General features: G+C 32.1%; 1 protein-coding gene across 2 annotated transcripts in view; it reads left to right on the top strand.

Annotated features, from left to right (window-relative positions):
* Positions 1-22,256, top strand: part of NCAM2 (neural cell adhesion molecule 2) — a 550,011-nt gene that overhangs the window by 510,371 nt on the left and 17,384 nt on the right. The window contains exon 16 of one of the 2 annotated variants that reach the window (XM_061134055.1): positions 4,011-7,676. The exons of the other annotated variant lie outside the window; for it this stretch is intronic. Coding sequence (XP_060990038.1) covers positions 4,011-4,117 — 107 coding nt within the window. The 3' untranslated portion in view covers positions 4,118-7,676. Of the gene's footprint in view, positions 1-4,010; positions 7,677-22,256 lie in introns of those variants that run through there. 2 annotated transcript variants of the gene reach the window in all.

Here is a 22,256-nt window from a genome sequence, read left to right as displayed (position 1 = left end):
GCATGAAACTGGCTCCTGTAGTCAAAGACTGTACAATCTAGAGGGAAGATAGACATACACCAAGAGTTAGAATAACCACCAAGTAATTACAACTAAGATATGCTGGTGCAACATGCTGCCAGCAAAGTCTTTGGCAAGTGTAGCTAGTTTATTGAGTTAGATGGGGCTTAAGAAAGGATTCCCTTGGAAAGTGACTTTCTGAAAGAAACTTGTAGGGAGTGAGCCTTCAAGGGAAATAAAAAAGTTTTTGAGAAAAAAAAAAAAAAAGAATTTGATTTTCTTTAAGATCTAGCAAAAACATGGCTGGGTAAAAACCTGTAGGTGTGTGAACAAAAATAAGGATTCGGAGGGACCTGTGACCTATATAATCCAAAATCTTCTAAAAACCATATAAATAATTTTAAAACAGATCCTCAAAGTCACAAGAAATCATTTGAAGCAGGGAGTTTATATGAGCATATGGACATTTTACACAGATTAATCTTGTTCATCTTGGTAGAAGCAAGAGTTGGATGAACATGAATGCTTAAAAAAAATGTGGTCACGGTAAAAAAAAAGAAAAGAAAAGAAAACATTGAATAAATTCCAGGCACACTGTAGATGTAGACTAACCTGCCTGTTTAACAGAGTGGATTCAGCAAATATTGATGACTTATGAGTTTTTTGCTTGGACAATTCTAACATTGTTGGTATCATTTCTGCAGGTAAAGAATCTTATAAACAGAGCAGGATTGTTAGAATAAAAATCAAACATAAGATCAGTTCATTATTCATTAACTTTAAAATGTCAAATAAGTGTTAGGTATGTGTGTATGGAGATGAGAAGACAGCCATGACTTGGAAACAGCCCTGTGATGGTGTCAGCCTTACTAGTGTCTGGTATTTAGTCCTGTGTGGGGATAAAACCACACAGTGAGTGATATCTATGCTCTGTGAAAAATAACTGATGTCTGTGATACTCATCAGTGCTTCCCAGTACCTAGAAGGGTGTCTGGTACAGCATCGGTATTCACGGGGTGCTTGTTGAGTTATTGAAGACTAATAGAGTGTTAAGAGCTGCATCCCAGGGAACTGTAATACACATGAAGAGGAAAGCAGCCCCACCCCACCCCCAATGAGACTAAGATGTCACAGAGTTCCTGGAAAAACACAAGGCTGTAATATCTTGGAAGCTAAGGGGCAGTCATATTTCCACAAGAAAAGTTGTCAATCACATTGGTCCTTCCAGAAGCTGCTGAGAGGTTAATGAAACTCAGTTAAAAGAAATGTGAAGTCTGTTTACAGATGTGCTAAAATTTGGGGGAGAGAAATTAGGTGGAAATGGGCTGAGGATCGTATGGAAAGTTAGCCGGTTTAGACTCCATGTTAATTTCAGGGTTTCAAGAAGTTTTGCATGAAGGTGAGCAGAGCGGGGAAAATGTCAGTGTTAGAAGGATTTTTATGATGAAAAAGGCTAGAGCGTGTTACACAGCCAATGAAACAGATCAAACAGTCAAGGAAAAGTCACAGATGTACAGACAAAACTATCTGAGAAGGTAGGAGATAGAAGTCATACGCTCTAAACTCTACAGCTGATATAGCAGCGTACTGGAAAAGGGGAAGCAATAAAAGATTTATTTTATCTATAAATATGTTACAAAATAATGTATAATTTTTGTGACTGAATCCAGAGACTACTAAGGTCTCTTGGAAAGACAGATATAAGATATACCCTTATAATTCAAGAATTGTTCGATTCAGCCCTAGGAGGATTCTTGGGGCAATTTTAGAAGCTGTGATGGTTGATGGTAGATTGGGGAGCCTTTAAACCCACAAAATACTATAGAGTTAAAATTATGTATCAGCAAAACAACAACAACAACAAAATTATGTATCAGCAAAATAGGAAAAAAATATATTTATATACTTTCAGCATAGTTATTCATATAATTTCTTATTCCATTTTAAAACACACATTATAAATTCAAACATATTTTCAATCAGTTATATATAATAAACTAGCAAATCTTGTTTAATATATATAGTAAACTAGCAATCTTATTTAATTGGAAAAATATATATGACATTTAGAAATTAATTTAGTTTTAATTTATATTTTAAATAGCGTGCATTATAGACTGTCAAAATAAAGTGTACAGACATTAAATTAAAAAACCCATTACTTATGTACATTCAGATATATTTAACTCTTTTTGTAAAGCAACAAGCTAAATCTAGAGTATATTTATTTGTCGGACTGAGGGACTATTTTTTAACAATAGGCTTATCTTACATTCATATGTAATACATTCTGTTCATAATAGTGGCTTTTCTATGTATGTATTTTAGTGGACACTGCATCAGTCCATAGTTTATAATTTGGACTTTAAAAATGTTTTATGATTAGTAATATTTCCCTATTCTCACTTATTAAATATGTGTTTATTTTGAATGTTGTGTCCCTTGATTCACATAAAAAGTGTACAAAATAACAGCCACAATCAATTTGGGATATTCATACAGCATAATTCTATCTCATTTTGTTTTATAAACATTGAAAATATTCAGTAGTGATGACAAATTACTCTTGTAAAACTGACTACAAAACCATCTATGGAACTAGAGACTGATAAAATGATATTTATTGATTTCCTCTGTAATTTCAATGGCTAAAAATATTCCTAACGTGCTAGAATGACTATAATCTACTGCCTTAAAAATTTTTTGGTAATAAAATTACTCTGAAAATATTTATTGCAATTTCTTTTGGCTTTACAACATGTTTAATATTGTTTGTTTAACCAAAAAACCTGAAAAGCAAAAACCACCTTAGTATCTTTTAGCAACTGCTTCCTTTTTCTTCTCTTGTTACTATGAACTGAAGACATGTTTAATATTTACATTGACTCAATATAATTTGGTGACACATAATTCCATCCATATAGAGAGGTGACATAAATCATCACCAATAAATATATTGCTAACATTTTTTCAGTTAGTTTTTTATTATAATTAACTTTTTGATTATACATATAGTGAACTATAGAGTGAAATTATTTTGATGCCATTCAACTCTACTTTCAACAAGACTAGTGTATATTTCATCTCCAAATAGCACGAACAGAAAATGAAATATTCAAGTTTATGGCAAATGCTAAAATGTTTTCTTAAGGTTATGACTGTTTTAGAATAAAAAGAAATTCTAAAATAATGGTGAGATTGAAGTTCAATCAATGGGGAAGAACTTTATTTTAACAGTGTGGAAATCTCAGCCAAGTCTAAATACTAATAATACGTTCAAGACAATATTTATTTGGCTTAGCACATAATATAAAAATAAATTTCTGTAAATTATTTTCATTATCTTTGTTTCTCAAAATTATTTTAAATGAGCAGCAATAACATTTGTGTCACATGTACCTATGACCAGTTGAGTTAATGTTCCTCGCTTCTATTCTTTTGCAAATGTTCACTGTATGAACTTATAATTTTAATTATATTTCTTGGTACTTCATTCATTATTAAAATATAACTGTTTTTATTAAATGTGTTTTCTAAGGAAATATGATAGCAAAAAATGTACTATTAGCAAACATTACAGAATATGAGCTCATATTTAAGTAACAGTGCGAATTTACCAGAGACACCGTAGAATGACTGGTGACCTTTTTCTAAAAAGTTGTGTCTTCAGTAAAACATATTTACAATGTTCACATTTGAGAAATCAATGATATAACTAATGTCTATGTTATGTGAAATAAACATTATTAATATTGAGCCTCACTTATATTTTTAATATGTGACAAATATGTAGAAGCATTTTATACTAGATTTTTTTATTCTTTGTCTTGTATCAAAATATTTTTTGTAGGTAATTGGTAGTAGCTTTGTGTACATCTTGTATTAATTATTTTCTCCTTTTTTCTTTCCTACTGTCACTTTTTTCTTTTATTTTCATGTTTGTAACTCTACTCTTTTTCCTTAATTATTATTTTCTTGTTCTACTTTCAAAAATAATTTTCATCATACAGATAAATGCTGTGAAGCGAATAAAGGCGAAAATGGAAGCCAGTCACGGCAGCTGAGTGCTGCTGCGTTTTCTTTCATTATAGTCATAAGTTTGTCTTGCATGTTTTAATGTTGTTGCTATATCATATATTTCCTTTTTTGCCCTGAAAACTTAACAAGGCTAATCTAAAACTGCAATAAAATATTTTCTAAAGTCCAACTAAACATGCACGTGTCCTCACCCACGAATAGTGAGCCTTTTTTCCCTACCCCAAATTGTTGACCTTTAAAGTAGATAATTTGTCAGGAAATCACAAAAGGACATTAAACCAAGATTGTTTCTTCCAAGTACTAGTTCACAGAGTAACTTGTTTCATTCTCAACTTTAATTTCTAAAGTTGGCCTTGTTAAATATCATGTCACTTTCATTTGAACTTAAAAATGAAAGTGCTAGTCACTCAGCTGTGTCTGACTCTTTGTGACCCCATGATCTGTATAGTCCACCAGACTCCTTCCTATGTCCATGAAATTTTCCAGGCAAAAATACTGGAGTGGGTAGCTATTCCCTTCTCTAAGAGGTCTTTCCGACCCAGGGATCGAATCCTGGTCTTCTGCTTTGCCGGGGGACTCTTTACCATCTGTCTGAGCCACCACAGAAGTCCATTTGGAACTTAAGCATTTGCTATATCTAATCTTCTTTCATTTGATTATTTTACAAATATAACTCAATATCCATGGCCAAATACTGTATGAATAGAAATTTTGTGATGTAGAATTGTGGCTCTTTCATACTGATTTGATGGTTATTCCTTTAAATGTAGGTTTAGAACTTTATAAACATAATATTTCATAGTGTTTTCCATTTATATAAAACATAAACCTGATAGCTTTTAGTACATTAAATGTGTATATCCTATGTGCTGCCTGATTTTCCTCTTATTCACATAAAATATCATAAGGAATTAAAGTGAACCAGACTCATTTCTTCAATTTGAATACCAAAAATCTAGACTTTTAGTTTTCAATAAATAAAACTACCTTTCTGCATTTGTCCCAAAGTAAATAGTAAGTTAAAGTTGATTCTATTTTAAAAGTTGCACCCTGTGTACTAGGTTTGAATTGTGTTTTGAGGTAACATCAGGTATTCATGTTCTAACATAAAATCTTACTACTTTTTCCTGGAAACCTGAGTCAGTTTCTCTGTAAGATCAGAGAGAAGTAAATGTTTTAGCCACTACTTTCCAGAAGATGAAATTGATATGAGGACGTGTTACTAGATTCCAGCACTCAGAGGAGGCTGGATTTGATGGAGTAGCATGAATAATGATTTTTATTTTCACATTTCATTCATTACCAAATGAGAAAAAAGTATTTTGTGTTTTTCATTCCCAGCTACACTCTAGCAAGTAATTCTTACTATGTATTCAAGACAATTAGGAGGACAAATTTACATATATTAACAAGAATGTCAGTGGCTCACATGGTAAATCAAATGATTGATTTCTGGGCTTTGAGACTCATTCATCAAAAACAATTTGTTTTGTTGTATTTATTGTTTTTTATGTCTTCAATGAAATACCCATAGGATCCTATTATGTAGGATGTAAAGGTGGACCAACCTTTGGTAGTCTGTTCTGTAATTTACCTTTCCAAACTCTCTGCTGTCCACTGCTATACTTTTTTCTTCTGAGCTAACAGCAAACCTAAAGAATGCAGAAGTGACTCATTTACAGATTAAACACACTTCTTTTTCCCCTGCTGAGACAAAGTGATTTCCTCCTACCAATTCATGCAGTGTGGGGATTTAACCTATTTGTTGGAAATGTTCTAGTTTTAAAATGAAATTAACCAGTGATTCTGTGTATTGAAAAACTAATTATAATTTCATACTACACTCCATGATAGCATCTTACATCCCATGGATTTGGATAAGACTTATAGATATGTTGACTAATGATATGTAACAAGTGCTAGGAAAAAAGGAGTTCCAGTAACACTTGCGTGAACAAACTTTTCCATTTGTTATAACCTGACTGGATCTTGCCAATATTATAAATATTTCCATAAGAAAGTCATAGAAATTATCTTGATATAGAAAATGATTACAAAATACTTTTGTGGAGAACATGTAATATGTCTTTAATAGGATAACAGAGTTGATTTTTTTTAATTTTATAATCTATAATTCAAAGTCACCAACAGTGATATGAAGAACACTCAGTCTAGCTTACCTGATACTTAGACTGATATTTGGACAGGTCAGAAAAGAACCTAAAATTAAAATTCTAGTATCTTAGCAGAATTACTTATACTTAATGAGTTGTTCATTTATGTGTTTTAAACATCTAAGTCCAAGTCAAGATATTAATCCTAAAATTAATAAGCTATTTATTATTTGGCCAAGTATCTATTCTTATATGAACAGTTATTTTACAGTTCTAAGATGTGCATAAGTTAAAAAATATTCTCAAGACATCTTAAAATATAAATCCTGTGCTTTGCCTTATGTCTATAAGAAATAGGAGAGCACAAAACTATAAGCAATGCAGCTGTTGCCTTTCAAAAAGTAAAACATTAGAGAGCATAAATTACCTTGTCAGATTGTTATTTTATATTGTAATAAATGTAAATGTTGCTGAATTATATTTTTTATTACTTGGGTTTTTCTTTTGTTATGTACAACCACCAAGTCTAACTGACAGTATGTTTTGTCTAATTGAAATCTGCTATAGATCTAAGGAAATGTGATTATTGGTAAGCAAGACATAAAAATTCTCCTAGCACCATCCAATATTCTTTTTTTAATCCAGTGGATTTTTAAATAAAATTCTGTGCCTAAATGTATAAATAGGAACTTGTGTGTAAGGTGAGTTTTATGTTATTCATTATATATAACATTATGTACCTATGTTCATTGTTGTACATATTGTATGATCAAATGTTAGAGCATTTTAACAGTTTGCTTAGACCATATTTTACCAGTTATAAAGTTAGGTTGATTTGCTTATGCATAGTTGCCATTATTTGCACGTGGAGCATCCTGATTAATTTTTTATATAAACTTGAAATCATTTTTCTTCTTCCAACCCTTTCCAAGTTTATCTTCTTTTATCCATTTATCATTTATCCCTACTGGTCTCTCGACCCTAGTTCTAGCTCTAATTATTTATCAGATAGCTCTAGGGCTCATCAAACTACATTTCAGATATGTTAACAGATTATGCCTAGGAGGCAGCAATAAAACCTTCTTTCCTATGAAAAATATTGTCTTACATGGGAGAACCTTAAGTTAATTTTGATTTTTGGCTTTTCTGTTCTAATACTATTATTCATTGGTATAAACCCTATACCCATATTTCTTTCCAAACTATTATACAAACTCTTAAAACTCTTAATGACTTCATTTTTCTTAAAATTTTTTATTAGCTTAAAGTATCTCAAGTGTTTAACAATGTTAAATAAATAAATAAATTTTAGAGATTGGATTAACGTATTATATATATGTCAATTAGTAAGAATAATTGCACAAATTGCACATAATTTTGACTCTTTGGGTGTTTAGCATTTCTTTTAAAATTAATTAGTAAAATTACAAGTATGCATAGTAGTTCATAGGTTATACAATTTGGAGATGATTATACAACTCATATTTTCTATTTGATAATTCCCATTAATTATATTTAATTTAAATTAAAATTTAAGTAAGGAAAATTCTAAAATGTATTTTAATCTGGACAGGTGGATTTATGAGTTTTCATTTATATTAAACAAAATATAATATTTGAGGAGGAATTAGGCCATGAACTTTTAGATCTGGATGGGTACTTTCAGATATATTAAAAGCATTCTTTTTATTCATAATACACCTACACTAAGAATAAAAGAATACAAGTTTTAGATTACAAATGACTTTAACAATTCAAGATGAATATTTGCATCACTAATGCAGTAGGTAAATATGTTTGTATCTACCTTTCAAAAATAACTAATATTATGTATTTTTTCAGTTTATAGTAGTTAAGCAACATTTCTAGTCATAAAATTATCTAAAACTCTCCAACTATTTGTTTCTGATTATGATACTGGCAGCATTAAGAGTTTTAAATAAATTACCTCTTAGGACACTACCTAAATGAAATATTGTCATTTCCATGTTTCATAGCCCTTACATATTAGAATTCCATTCACTGAATAAAGATACTAGATGAAAAGTTCATACCTAAATTTGTCATTTTATGTATTTTATTATGGCTCAAATCTGTGAGACATAATGTAGTGTCCTTTAACCCACTTTTTTTTTTAAACCCACTTTTGAATAAATAAAATCAAGTAAGCCTTCTCTTGGTTTTATTTTCTTTCATTCTCCCTTCTAAATTTTTCTTTATACTATTCTCTCTCTCTCTCCCTTCCTCCCTTCCCTCCTACTCTTTCTCTTTCCCTCTTAATTTCTGGCCATGAATAAATAAGATGCAGCTCTTCTGTTCCTTTTCTGTTAATTGCTGTTAAATTTTTAAATTTCAGAATTTGTGGTATATATATATGTCAAACAAAGTTAATGCATTGAATGGGTAGCTTAAATTTCTTTTCAGATGTTTGGAGATATGAATATTCTACAAATTGCCCTGAGATGATTTCAATATAAATTGAAATTGGTAAAAAGTCTATATTTATTTAAATTAGTTGGTTAAAAAATGAAGTAGTATTTAATCACTATTAATACTTGATAATCTTAGAATTCAGAAGATATTAACAGTAGATATTAGGTCTTAACTAAAGGGAAAAAGTTTCAAACATCTAATTAACATATTTTCCACCCCACCACCATCTAAACTTGAGTAATTATCTAGAGTTAACATCTTTAATTTTTTTAAATTATTTATTTCCAGTTGAAAGGTAATTGCTTTACAATATTGTGTTGGTTTCTGCCGTACATCAGCATGAATCAGCCATATGATTTATGCTGATGTGTGTAATATCTCTTTTTACTACATGGTGCTTACAAATTTGATATAACACATAATGATTATAAAAGTAGCATCTTAGTATTTTGGTAGGAGAATGGATTCAATCTAATTTAATTGTTCTGAAATAAATCAGAGATGAGAATCCAATATCAATGCTTTATTTTCCAAACACCTTTAGTTTCTTTATCTTACCTAAGATTATGAATGAGATAAAGATCTCTGGTAGTCATCCTCCCCTCCCTCATAGTTATTAACTAATTAGTTGGAAGTCTAAAATACCTGCCCTTAAATGTTACAGAAAGAGTGGATTATTCTAGAATATCAGTTTTTAGCTACTAGTTGGCAAAATTGAAAAACAAAATAGCCAAGGAAAACACATATGTTCAAAAGTTCTAGTAGTGTATCTGAGGTGATTTGAACTGCAACTGATGTCCTAGTGTCTTTGCTGTAGACTATTATTCCACCTACTTTTTAAAGATATACTCATTCAAGTGTAATTAAATTTTAAGTATGAACTAATCTAATGTTGGTTGTATTAAGCCTAGGTACATTGTAAAGTTTATTTGTGTATGTTCAAATTGAATTTAGTTATTCTTTATCACTCCATTTTTAAGTAATGGGAATACAGGTATAAACTGGTATAGGTATATTGCATAATATTCAGAGATAACATAACTTTTAAATTATGCCGTATTTATCTATGTACTAAATGGGCACTGTGAAATAAATCTCTAGCAAATCCTTTTTTTTCTAAAAAGTAAGAAATTGAAAATTACTGTCTTAAAGAACACCCATAATTCATGAACTTCTTTCAAGAATATTTTTATCTCACGTCTTAATATTGATTTTATATATAACAGTTCTGTTTTAAAGTGACTATTTCTGATCATTTTAATTGCATTTGTTTTCATCATAGCTTTTCTTAAAATAAAATGTTTGTTATATATGTATTGTCCTCAATATCATCTCTTATTTAAAACCCGTGACATAATATCCAGCACTATGTGTAATCCTATGCATGAGTTTCATAGTATATTAAATGTCATTTTATTTTCTGTACTTCTGTGTCTCCATTGTTGTAATAAAGAAAACTGAGGAAAACCTTGCTATATGTGTTTTCTTTATTACTGGTAAAAACCTTTTCTGTCTTCTGTGTTTTCATTTCTAACTTGATCAGATTCAATATCTCAATGTAATAAATGTATGGTTAGACATGCATATATGTTTCTCTTTTACAAACAGTCAGTTATTGCATTGCCAGTTAAAAATTAAATAGTGTGTAGAAATTACAAAAGGGAAAATACTCATTTTCAAGGTTTGCATTATTTTAAGGCATGCTTAATCTTCCTTTATCCAGAACAGCCTTCTTCCAAATATATGTCTTAATATAAAGACCACTCATTAAAATGTTCACATACATTTTAAAATGAAAATTATAATATCTATATTTTGTTACAATGCGAACTTCTTTCAGTTGATAAAATGGTTATAGAAGTTTTATATATTGGGAGAGAGAAAGAGGTAAGCTGATTTTTTTTTTCTGTTCTTGTTTTTATTTTTCCTGAAGCTCCTTAAAAATGATATGGTATCAAATGGGAAGTATCTGGGGATATTTGAACATTTTCATAGTGACTGTCACAGTAATTTTATATTACCTGGTTAGATTTATGTTACTTTATTTTGGGGGGCCACTGTGAGTAAGCTAAAGAGATTTGAGCAAATATATTCTAGCATTCTAATCAAACACCATTATCATTATAGCAACAATCTGAGGATCAGAGAAGAATGACTAGTCATTGACATAGTCAGGTTACTCATATTCTGTTTTCCTTGTATGTTTGTTTTATCAAATAACACTGAAAGGAGGTATACCTAAATCTCTTGTCTATTACTTACATGATCTTCTAGCTTTGACCTACTTCCTTTGACTTCTTGATTGGACCATAGACAAAACTTTCTGGCAAAGGACAGGCTGTGTATTAACTGACCACCATGCCTTCCTGGTACTTCTCTTAAGCCACTGTTATATTTCTCACTTCAACTTACACATAAAGCTGAATTTATTTTCATGATCAGTGTAATAAACTCACATAGAGTATATAGTCTTAGAATATCAAGTTAAATTTTATTATTTTCTGATTTTTATACATTGTCTAAAAACATTTTAAAAATGACTTATTTATATTTTTGGTAGAAATAAATAATATCTTTTTATAAAATAATTTTCTTACTGTCTAACAAAAACTAAAATAGATATTTCCATTTCAACATCTATCCTTTTCATTTTAAGAACTCAAAATAAGCAACTTCAGTACATAATTTGCATAGTGGCTATATGCTTGCTTCTTTACTGATTTCTCATTTATTATTACAAGGAGAAATATTAAATTATTTTAAAAATCATATTAGAATATAATCTTTTATTTGTTTAAATGTGGGCAAAACAGAACTAACAATTATCTCTTCAAACTTGCATTTCTGATTTGAAGAATCTCTGAATGACAAATTTCCATTTGCCATTGCTTCTATATGATTTCACCATGGCTGAATTGGATATGTACATTACCTGAAAGATTAAATGCAAAATTCACTGGTGCTCTTGAAAAATGAAAAGAAACATATTCTACTTTTTGGTGCATATTGGTGGAAAACAGAAGAACAATTAATTGGATTTTCATATACTATCCTGAGACTCTTCCATCAAATGGCTCAGATATGAAGGAAAGTTTATTTAAGGAAATAGAAATATTTCTCTACAGCACTATTCAGTATGGTTCATTTATAGTCCTCATACAAAAACAGGAAAGTGAAAATGATTGACTTGCCTGTGCATTACTCATAACTTAGTATGTCACATTTTGGTAATTGTTAAAGGAAATGAACGTATTTATAGACATTCTCAGTTGATTCAGGCCTATTAACCATTCCCATTAAAATTTTAAAATATTAACGTTTTTCCTGCTCTTAAATATACTTTGTTTTCTAGGATAGTTTCAACTTTGCACCAAAATGGAGAGTAATGTACCGAGTTCCTATATACCTCTTATCTTGATAAAAGCATAGCCTCCTCCATTATAATCATGCAGAGTGGTACCTTTGTTATCATCAATGAACCTACATTGAGACATCATTTTTTTACCCAGAGTTCATAGTTTGTATTGAGTGTTACTCTTGGTTTTGCACATTCTGTGGGTTTTGATGAATATATAAATGATAAATATATAAATGATAAATATATAAATGTATCCACCGTTATGGTATCATACAAAATAGTTCCAGTGCCCTAAAGATCCTCTGTCCTCTGCCTGCCTTTTCACCCCTGTCTCTCTGCTAATCCCTGACAACCACTGATGTTTGTTACTGTGTTCAGAGTGTTGCCTTTTCTGTGTTGTCATATAGATGGAATCATACAGTAAGTAGTCTTTTCAGATTGGCTTCTCTCACTTGGTAATGTACCTTTAAAATTCCTCTGTATCTTTTCATGTGCCTCTATATCTTTTCATGTTCATTTCTTTATAGTATTGAATGATATTCCTTTGCCTGGATGTTCCATGTTTTATCCTTACACCAAATGAAATGAATAACATTTTTGTCTCTATTTTTCTTAGTGAAAATCTACACTTCTATTTTATACTTGATGGTATACAATATAGTCATTCAGATGCAGTGTGCAATAATAAGTGGCCCTACATGTTTAGAATGTTACATTTTAATAATGTAGCTTAATTTATTTTTATTTAACCCCAATGCAGAAAAGGAAGTCTCTAAGACACAATAAAATGTGTGTTAAAATGGAAATTTTGTAAACTTAATAGGTCATAAATTCCTTAAAAAATGATAATATCATTCATATATTTGTTCACATTTTGCATTTATTGTCTTATAAATTTAGAAAATTCAAAAATATGTGTATTTTATACATGTTTTATAATAAATAGGTTAAACTGTCTGGAATTTCAATAACCAATTTGTAAAACATCAATTGTAGTTTAATATTGATGCTCCTGCTCTTTAGTTGCTAAGTCATGTCCAACTATTGCTACCCCAGGACCTATTTAGTCTGTCAGTCTCCTCTGTCCATAGGATCTCCCAGTCAAGAATACTGGAGTGAGTTGCCATTTCCTTCTTCAGAGAATCTTCCCAATGCAGGGGTCAAATCTCTATCTACTTCTTGGCAAGTGGATTCTTTACCCCTGAGTCACGTGGGAAGCTCTAGTTTAATCTTCTACAAGTGTAATTCAATTTTGTATTATAGTCTTTAAGAAAAAAAGGCATTTTCTGTTTGTGTAAAGAAAATTTAATTTCCTTGTTTTAAATATACGGAATGGTCTTTTAAAATTAAAAGAAACAATGAAATTGGCCATTTAATAAGTGAAGCAAGGACCTAAAATTTAAACTATTCACTTTTTTTTAACACTGGTCAATATCTGTTTTGATCATATTCATGTCGTTCTAAGAAGCTCCCTTTTCTACTAGCCAATAAAAGCTTCATTGTCTTATGTGAAATAACAAAATTAATTCCATGAAAGTAAATTGAACATATACCATAAGATTTAAACTGAATATGAAGAAATTATAGAGTGAGTCAGGTAAGAATATACTTCAAATGTAGCAGTTTGAATAATTATCATATAGAAAAATGTTTTATATCACTATCCATTTTTTGGACAGGATTTTGTGGCAGGTGGTCTCCTTCCAACATAATTAGCAATTTGAAATGTCAGTGTAGATAAGAGCATAAATATTCTGCTATGCAAATGCTTTAGATATTTCACAATTTTCCATGGTTTATATTTGCACCAGGTTTGCAACAATTATAAAATATTCATTGCTAAGTTTTCAGTTTTTTGAAATATTTATCAGAAAAAATGCTATTATCTACTGTTTCTTTTAATGTTTTTTTTTCAAAATTAATGCAATTATTTTATTCTTTAATCTCCTTTCTTACATTAAAACATGTTACCTAAAAAAAAAAAAAAAGTTACCTTAACTCATACTAAAATTTGACAAGTTTCCATCATCATTCTCATAGAAGAAGAATGCTTTTTATATTTTAGATTATTCAGTTTTTATATGGAATTGTTTAAAATTTTAAAAAGATAGATACTAAGACCTTAAGGGAGATTGGATAGATATTTAAAAAAATGTTCAAAATTATGAGTCACTTGAAATGTCATTCTAATTAAAAGTATATAGAATAAGCATACAGGCAAACTGTTTACCATCTGAGCCACCAGGGAAGTCCGTACTAATTATAATTTATGGTATATATGTATACATATACATTTATATTACAAAATATAGTATATTTTATCTTATACAGTGTCTACTTTAAAAAATTTTTTTATATAGGCCATTTTCAAAGTCTTTTTTTTTCCCCATTTATTTTCATTTTTAAAGTCTTTATTGAATTTGTTACAATATTGCTTCTGTTTTATTGATTTATTTATTTTTTTGGCCATAAGTCAGTGGAATCTTAGCTTCCTGTACCTTCTGCATTGGAAGATGAAGTCATAACCACTGGACCACCAGGGAAGTCCCTACAGATAATGTAGGGAAGTCCCTGAATTATCTAATGTGAATTAAATCACTAATTGCAATATGAGACTGACTATCTTCTAGCTTCTTCAATCCAAACATCAGGCAGGGATTGACATGTATATATGCATTATGGAAAAAGGCATGGAATAAGAGAGAGGGAAGGCTGGATGGACATTTTAGTGCTGAAGCCCAGGCCTCTACTAGCCCCCTCTCAACCATTGCAGCAGGCTTTATTTCCTTGTCTATGTGTCTCTAGCCTCTTCCTACCATCTTTTAAGAAAAGATCAGTTAGGTTTTGTTGGTGGTGGTGTTTATTTTGTTTTGGTTGATTTATTTATTCATTTTTCTATTCAATAGAAAGGTTCATTTTTTTAACCTCATCATTTATCACTTAATCAGCATCTTCCACCAGTTACCCCCAATATCAAATCCCTAATATCCATAAATATCTGCTAACTTCAGGTTATACTGTATATTTCCATATATTTCCTTCTTTGCTCATATCATGTTCTGACTGAAATGGGCTCATCATCACACAGAAAACTGCTTATTCTTCAGCATCATGTCAGAAGTTGTCTTCTCTATCATGCTTTCCTTGACCACCAACCATCAGCTTATATGCTTCTTCCACCTATTTTTCAGGTCACACTATGTTACACCACTAGAAAAGCATTCTCACTCATCCCTACCAATACGTTAATAACTCCCAGTAAAGGAGTCCTTTGCCTTCTTCTGATTTTATTCACACAACAGCTTGATAGAATTTTTAAATAGCATTATGATATATATGTCTTATGATTATCACATAGGATGATCATATGTCTTTGACCAATTTATCACTAGGCTAAAAGATAGCTTTTATGATATAAAGGACTAGAAATATTTTGAAAAGATATGTCATTCACAATCTGACTTTGTAAACATACATATATATAATATATAAATATATAATTTCATGTATATGTAAATAGACATATATTCTTCTAGAAAGGAATGTAGGATTTTACAAATAGTAATTAATTTGCATAGTAAAGTATATTTATAATTTCCTTTCCATTACTAAACCAATTATCCTCAATTAACTGCTTTTTCTTACCTCAAATTAATTACTTGGTTTAAAAATTAAGTCTGATTTATCAGTGCTTCCTCTTGATACCATCTTCTTCCAAATCTCTCCTGTTAGTAGGGAAAAGGGACTTGAAAGGAAATTGTAGATTAGCATTGTATTTATGCATTTAAAAATCATTATACATGTAATATCATTTTGACAGAAAAATCAAAATGACTAGAAAATAGACAGTATTAAGGAATTGTAAAATGCAATATTCACCTCCCAAATATTAGGGTTGTATGAAAAGAAATTTGCTAGTAGGTAATAAGCTGTCTACATCAGTATTGCTTAACTGATTACACACAAAAAAGACAAGACTACCTTTTTAAGATGTACCAGAAATAGCCTGAAGACTTAAAACATATATGAGGACTTCCCTGGTGGCTCAGATGGTAAACCATCTGCTTGCAATGCAGGAGACCCGGGTTTGATCCCTGGGTTGGGAAGATCCCCTGGAGAAGGGAAAGGCAACCCACTCCAGTACTCTTACCTGGAAAATCCCATGGACAGAGGAGACTGGTAGGCTACAGTTCATGGGATCGCAAAGAATCGGACATGACTGAGCGACTTCACTTTCCTTTTCATTTTAAAACATATGTAAACAATAGCACAGGGCTTTATTGATAGGTTTGAGTAATGTTGAAAGATTATTGGTGAATTTTGTTTATATCTTTTAAAATCTGAAAATTTTCAATTCCTAAATTAATGAGGAATACTACAAAGAGTATTATCAAAGAACCAGAAATCTAGAAAATCACATACAATATAAACTTCCATGTAACCACTGATCTCCAACATGACTTTTATAAAATGTTTCTAGATATATAAAGAGCTCCAATGAACTCAATACGTGTTCATTTAAAACACAGCTAATTACCTCTGGGTGATCCTAAAAGCTAAAAATCCCTCACACAAGTCCCAAAGCACTTATAAATTGGTGTTCAGTTCAGTTCAGTTGCCCAGTCGTGTCCGACTCTTTGCGACCCCATGAATCGCAGCACACCAGGCCTCCCTGTCCATTACCAACTCCCGGAGTTTACTCAAACTCATGTCCATCGAGTTGGTGATGCCATCCAGCCATCTCATCCTCTGTTGTCCCTTTCTCCTCCCGCTCCCAATCCCTCCCAGCATCAGCGTCTTTTCCAATGAGTCAACTGTTTGCATGAGGTGGCCAAAATATTGGAGTTTCAGCTTCAGCATCAGTCTCTCCAATGAACACCCAGGACTGATCTTTAGGATGGACTGGTTGGATCTCCTTGCAGTCCAAGGGACTCTCAAGAGTCTTCTCCAACACCACAGTTCAAAAGCATCAATTCTCAGCTCATCACAGTCCAGTTCTCACATCCATACATGACCACTGGAAAAACCATAGCCTTGACTAGACGGACCTTTGTTGGCAAAGTAATGTCTCTGCTTTTTAATATGCTATCTAGGTTGGTCATAACTTTCCTTCCAAGGAGTATGCGTCTTTTAATTTCATGGCTTCAGTCACCATCTGCAGTGATTTTGGAGCCCCAAAAAATGAAGTCTGACACTGTTTCCGCATCTATTTCCCATGAGGTGATGGGACCAGATGCCATGATCTTAGTTTTCTGAATGTTGAGCTTTAAGCCAACTTTTTCACTCTCCTCTTTCACTTTCATCAAGAGGCTTTTTAGTTCTTCTTCACTTTCTGCCATAAGGGTGGTGTCATCTGCATATCTGAGGTTATTGATATTTCTCCCAGCAATCTTGATTCCAGCTTGTGCTTCATCCAGCCCAGCGTTTCTCATAATGTACTCTGCATATAAGTTAAATAAGCAGGGTGACAATATACAGCCTTGACGTACTCCTTTTCCTATTTGGAACCAGTCTGTTGTTCCATGTCCAGTTCTAACTGTTGCTTCCTGACCTGCATACAGATTTCTCAAGAGACAGGTCAGGTGGTCTGGTATGCCCATCTCTTTCAGAATTTTCCACAGTTTATTGTGATCCACGCAGTCAAAGGCTTTGGCATAGTCAATAAATAAATTGGTGTAATTACATACAATTATGTACTTTTTTCAAGTTTCTAACAGTTTTTTTTTAATATATTTTTTAAGATTTTACCCTTTTAAAATTCCAATATTATTTGCCTGAAATACAATCCTTTATAAAAGACTGCAGTTTTTTCTTCACTGATGACAATACTCTCTTCACAGCCAGTACAGATATAATAACATTATTTACATTTTTCCTTTAAATCATACCCTGAAAAACATGTGAGATAGAACACTGTACCCACAGTTTTTGTACAACTAGTTCAATAAGCAATTAAATATCTGAATAAAGTAAACATTTATGGGCACTCCATGGACATGAGTTTGAGTAAGCTCCAGGAGTTGGTGGACAGGGAACCCTGGTGTGCTGTAGTCCATGGGGTGGCAAAGATATTGTCATGACTGAGCGACTGAACTGAATTGAACTGAACTGGAAAAGTTGCTAATGAGCACATTTTGTCAGAAAGCTGAATGATGTAATTAGTTTATCGCATAAATACTATTAAGGAGAATTGTCCAAAAAAGAACTGATATTACAGAGTAAATGATTAGAACACAAAGAAAGTATAGTCATAATTTAAAACGAAGGAGACTTTGATCCACTTCAAGTGGATCAAGTAAAATAAACTTTTAAGAGTTTTAATCTTATTGTTTTATTTAAATGGATATTTACATGTTTAACATATTGTGCAAAATAACCTTTACTATAAAAATAACAATAAATGTAATTCAAAACCTTAAAAAAAAAAATACCGTAGTGGGCTGCCATTTCCTCCTCCAGGGTATCTTCCTGACTCAGGGATTGAATCCATGTCTCTTACATCTCTGGCATTGGTAGGTGATTCTTCACCACTGTGCCACCTAGGAAATATACATACATATATATAATTATAATATTACATATAAAATATATAAATTAAATATAAATTATAAATACAATATAATATCTATTATATATATATTTGTTCAAAAACTGAGCATAGTTCAGTGTTATCTGTCAGAGACAATAAGAGAATTATCAATAATTATCTTTATTTTTTTTTAATTTTGACATCAGACTTTCAAAGATTGGGAGAGTTTTTAATTTGACATATAGAAGTAAGACAATGACCAAAAAGGTAAATTTACTATACAAATAATGAAAAAATTAAAAAAATAATATTAAACTAAAAAACTTCTTAAGTTTTAGTCACAGTGAGATGCACATCTAAAACTGGAAGAATAAAAATATACTGAAACCTTAGGCCTAATGAATAGTGTTTATCAAAAATAATTAAAAAAAATACATGTAAAATATTAACATTTATTTACAATTATTTTATGCACCACAGTTTATGTATGCTAGCAATATTAAAGTATTTATACTTGCTAAAATCTAGGAAGATATGGGGTAAAAGAAGAGAAATCCTAATTTTTTAAAAGAAGATACTATAAACAAGTGATGAGTAATAAGTTTGCTGTAAACAAAGTGGTCATCTGTGTTACTCACTCAGTCATATCCAGCTCTTTGTGACCCTGTGGACTGTAGCCCGTCAGGCTCCACTCTCCCTGGGATTTCCCAGGCAAGAATACTGGAGTGGGTTGCCATTTCCTTCTCCAGGGGATCTTCCTGACCCAGGGTTCAAACCTGGGTCTCGTGCATTGCAGGCACATTCTTTACCATCTGAGCCACCAGGTTTGTAAAGTAATATTTTTATGGTGTTTTGGAATTTCCAAAGTACCTTCATATATGATTATCAAAGAATATTTTAGCTAGGATGTATGAGAATTATTATCCACATTTCATTAATTATTAAGCTAAATAAAAGCATGACTGAGATATTTCCATTTGTAGTGTGTTGTCTACAAAATGGTGGAGATGAAAATAATTTCCATCAACATTTATTTTCTATAATTTTAATTTCTTATATTTGTATGTTTTGTAATTGTACATTGCTTTTTTCTCAAAAGATAAATATGTTATAAAGTGATTTTAAAATAAAAGCACATGTCATAAGAGGAGATATTCAGTTTTTCTCTGGTCATGTGTGTGTGTGTGTGTGTGTGTGTTAGTCACTTAGTCATATCTGACTCTTTGCGACCCCATGGACTATATAGCCTGCCAGCCTCCTCTGTCCATGTGATTCTCCAGGCAAAAATACTGGAGTGGGTTGTAATTCCCTTCTCCACAGGATCTTCCCAATCCAGGGATTGAACCCAGGTCTCCAGCATTGCAGGCAGTTTCTTCACCAACTGAGCCACCAGGCAAGCCCTCTGGCTGTACCGGGAGGCAATGAAAAAAGTGGCTTGGATTGGAGAGAGAGTATAAATTCCAATCGTAGTAGCTCTTGAGTTTGTTTGAATTTTTAAAACATTTGGATTAATAGAAAATGATATATTTAATCATGCTTGCTGTTATAGTTTGCAATGATTTTCTCTTTATTTTTATTTAATACAATTAAAGAGACATTGATCAGACATTAAAAACCTCAGAATTTCAAACATTTGTCCCTAATAGGCTTCAGTTCAGTTCAATTCAGTTCAGTTCAGTCACTCAGTTATGTCCAACTCTTTGTGACCCCATGGACTGCAGCACACCAGGCCTCCCTGTCCATCACCAACTCCTGGAGTTACTCAAACTCATCTCCATTGAGTTGGTGATGCCATCCAACCATCTCATCCTCTGTCGTCCCCTTCTCCTCTAGCCTTCAATCTTTCCAGCATCAGGGTCTTTTCAAATGAGTCAGTTCTTCCCATCAAGTGGCCAAAGTATTGGAGTTTCAGCTGCAACATCAGTTTTCCAATGAATATTCAGGACTGATCTCCTTTAGGATGGACTGGTTGGATCTCCTTGCAGTCCACGGGACACTCAAGAGTCTTCTTTGACACCACAGTTCAAAAGCATCAATTCTTCTGTGTTCAGCCTTCTTTAAGTTCAACTCTCACATCCATACATGAATACTGGAAAAACCATAGCCTTGACAAGACGGAACTTTGTTGGCAAAGTAACGTCTCTGGTTTTCAATATACTGTCTAGGTTGGTCATAATTTTCCTTTCAAGGAGTAAGCGTCTTTTCATTTCATGGCTGCAGTGATTTTGGAGCCAAAAAAAAAAATCCATCACTGTTCCCACTGTTTTCCCATCTATTTGCCATGAGGTGATGGGACTGGATGCCATGATACTAGTTTTCTAAATGTTGAGCTCTAAGCCTTTTTCACTCTCCTCTTTCACTTTCAAGAAGCTCTTTAGTTCTCCTTCACTTTCTGCCGTAAGGGTGGTGTCCTCTGCATATCTGAGGTTATTGATATTTCTCGCAGCAATCTTGATTCCAGCTCGTGCTTCATCCAGCCCAGCATTTCTCATGTTGCCCCGTCCTTGCAGCTGTCCGCTGCTGACCCATACCTCCACAGCAGATGCTCAAACACAGTTCTCTCCCAGTTTCCATGGGGTCCCCAGGTCCCGGTACGCGCAAGGCCTGCCTGAGCCCCCTGAGTGTCTCTGGCAGGAATGGGGTCCGACTCTAAATGCGAATTCGCCCCTCCAAACAGGCTTATCAAATGTGAGTTAAAATTAAATGGATCATTTGTATGGCGAAAACAAACACAGTTTAAAACACTTTTCCTCCAATTGAAAAATTAAGAAACATTAAATGGAGAGGATCTATCAGTCCAGGGATTAACAACAGTCAGTATAAATACAGGAAACCCACGGTCATGACATAGAAGAGAACTGTAGTATGTGGAGAAATGGAAAGAGTGGGACATTGTTCTTAGATTGTTATATCAATCCTTTCAAAAGTTCACCCTTTAGTAGTGAATTTTATAACATGCTTGAATAAAAGTCTTCATTGTTTTTTCTATTTGTGATTACACTTGCAGAAGTCATGTTGTTTTAAATATATAAAATTAGATACTTGGAATCAGTTTTCTAAAAACCTAAAGTACATAATAATGGTATTTCTATGAATATGTCTGATGCCTCACTGAGTATAACTGAGAGAAAACTATCAAACCTAAAGACAAATCATACCTAATTTAAGTTCTGTTTAGTAGGTCAGGTATTCCCCATAGGAAATTGTCATATAAATGCAACTTTTCTCTACCCAACTCCTCAGGATTGAAAAGATTATTTTCTTTCTTGAGTGGATCATGTCAAAAAATGCATAGACTACAGGTTAATCTATACTGGGCAATATTGTGACTATACTTCATTTTCAATATCACCACTGTTCATAAAGCTGTAAAGTTTATCAACATTTTTAAGTCTTTTAAAAATACTTTTCTTCTGTTGACCCTAATCTTGTTTCTATACTTCGGCTCTTTTTCCTATATTTTCCTATTCTTTGTTGATTTGGGGGGTCCTAGAAAAATATCACGGACACTAAATAATCAATTTAAGATCATTTCCAAGTATATGAATGACAAGTGATTTTGGAAAGCAACGATCTAAATAACAGAGCAAGAACCTTAAGTTTCTTAAGTGAAATCTTAAGTTCACTTTTTAATTAGAGCAGTAGGTATGCTTTTTAATGTTTTTTATTTTAAACTGTAGCATAATTGCTTCACAATGCTGTGTTGTTTCTGCCATTTGACAGTGTGAAGCAGCCAGAAGCATACACATATCCCCTCTTTCTGGCGCCTCCTTCCCATCCACTC

This window comes from Dama dama, chromosome 31 (assembly GCF_033118175.1).
Source record: "Dama dama isolate Ldn47 chromosome 31, ASM3311817v1, whole genome shotgun sequence".
Taxonomy (NCBI): Eukaryota; Metazoa; Chordata; class Mammalia; order Artiodactyla; family Cervidae; genus Dama; species Dama dama.
Note: the sequence above shows the minus strand (reverse complement) of the source record. Positions and strands in the feature narration are given on the sequence as shown.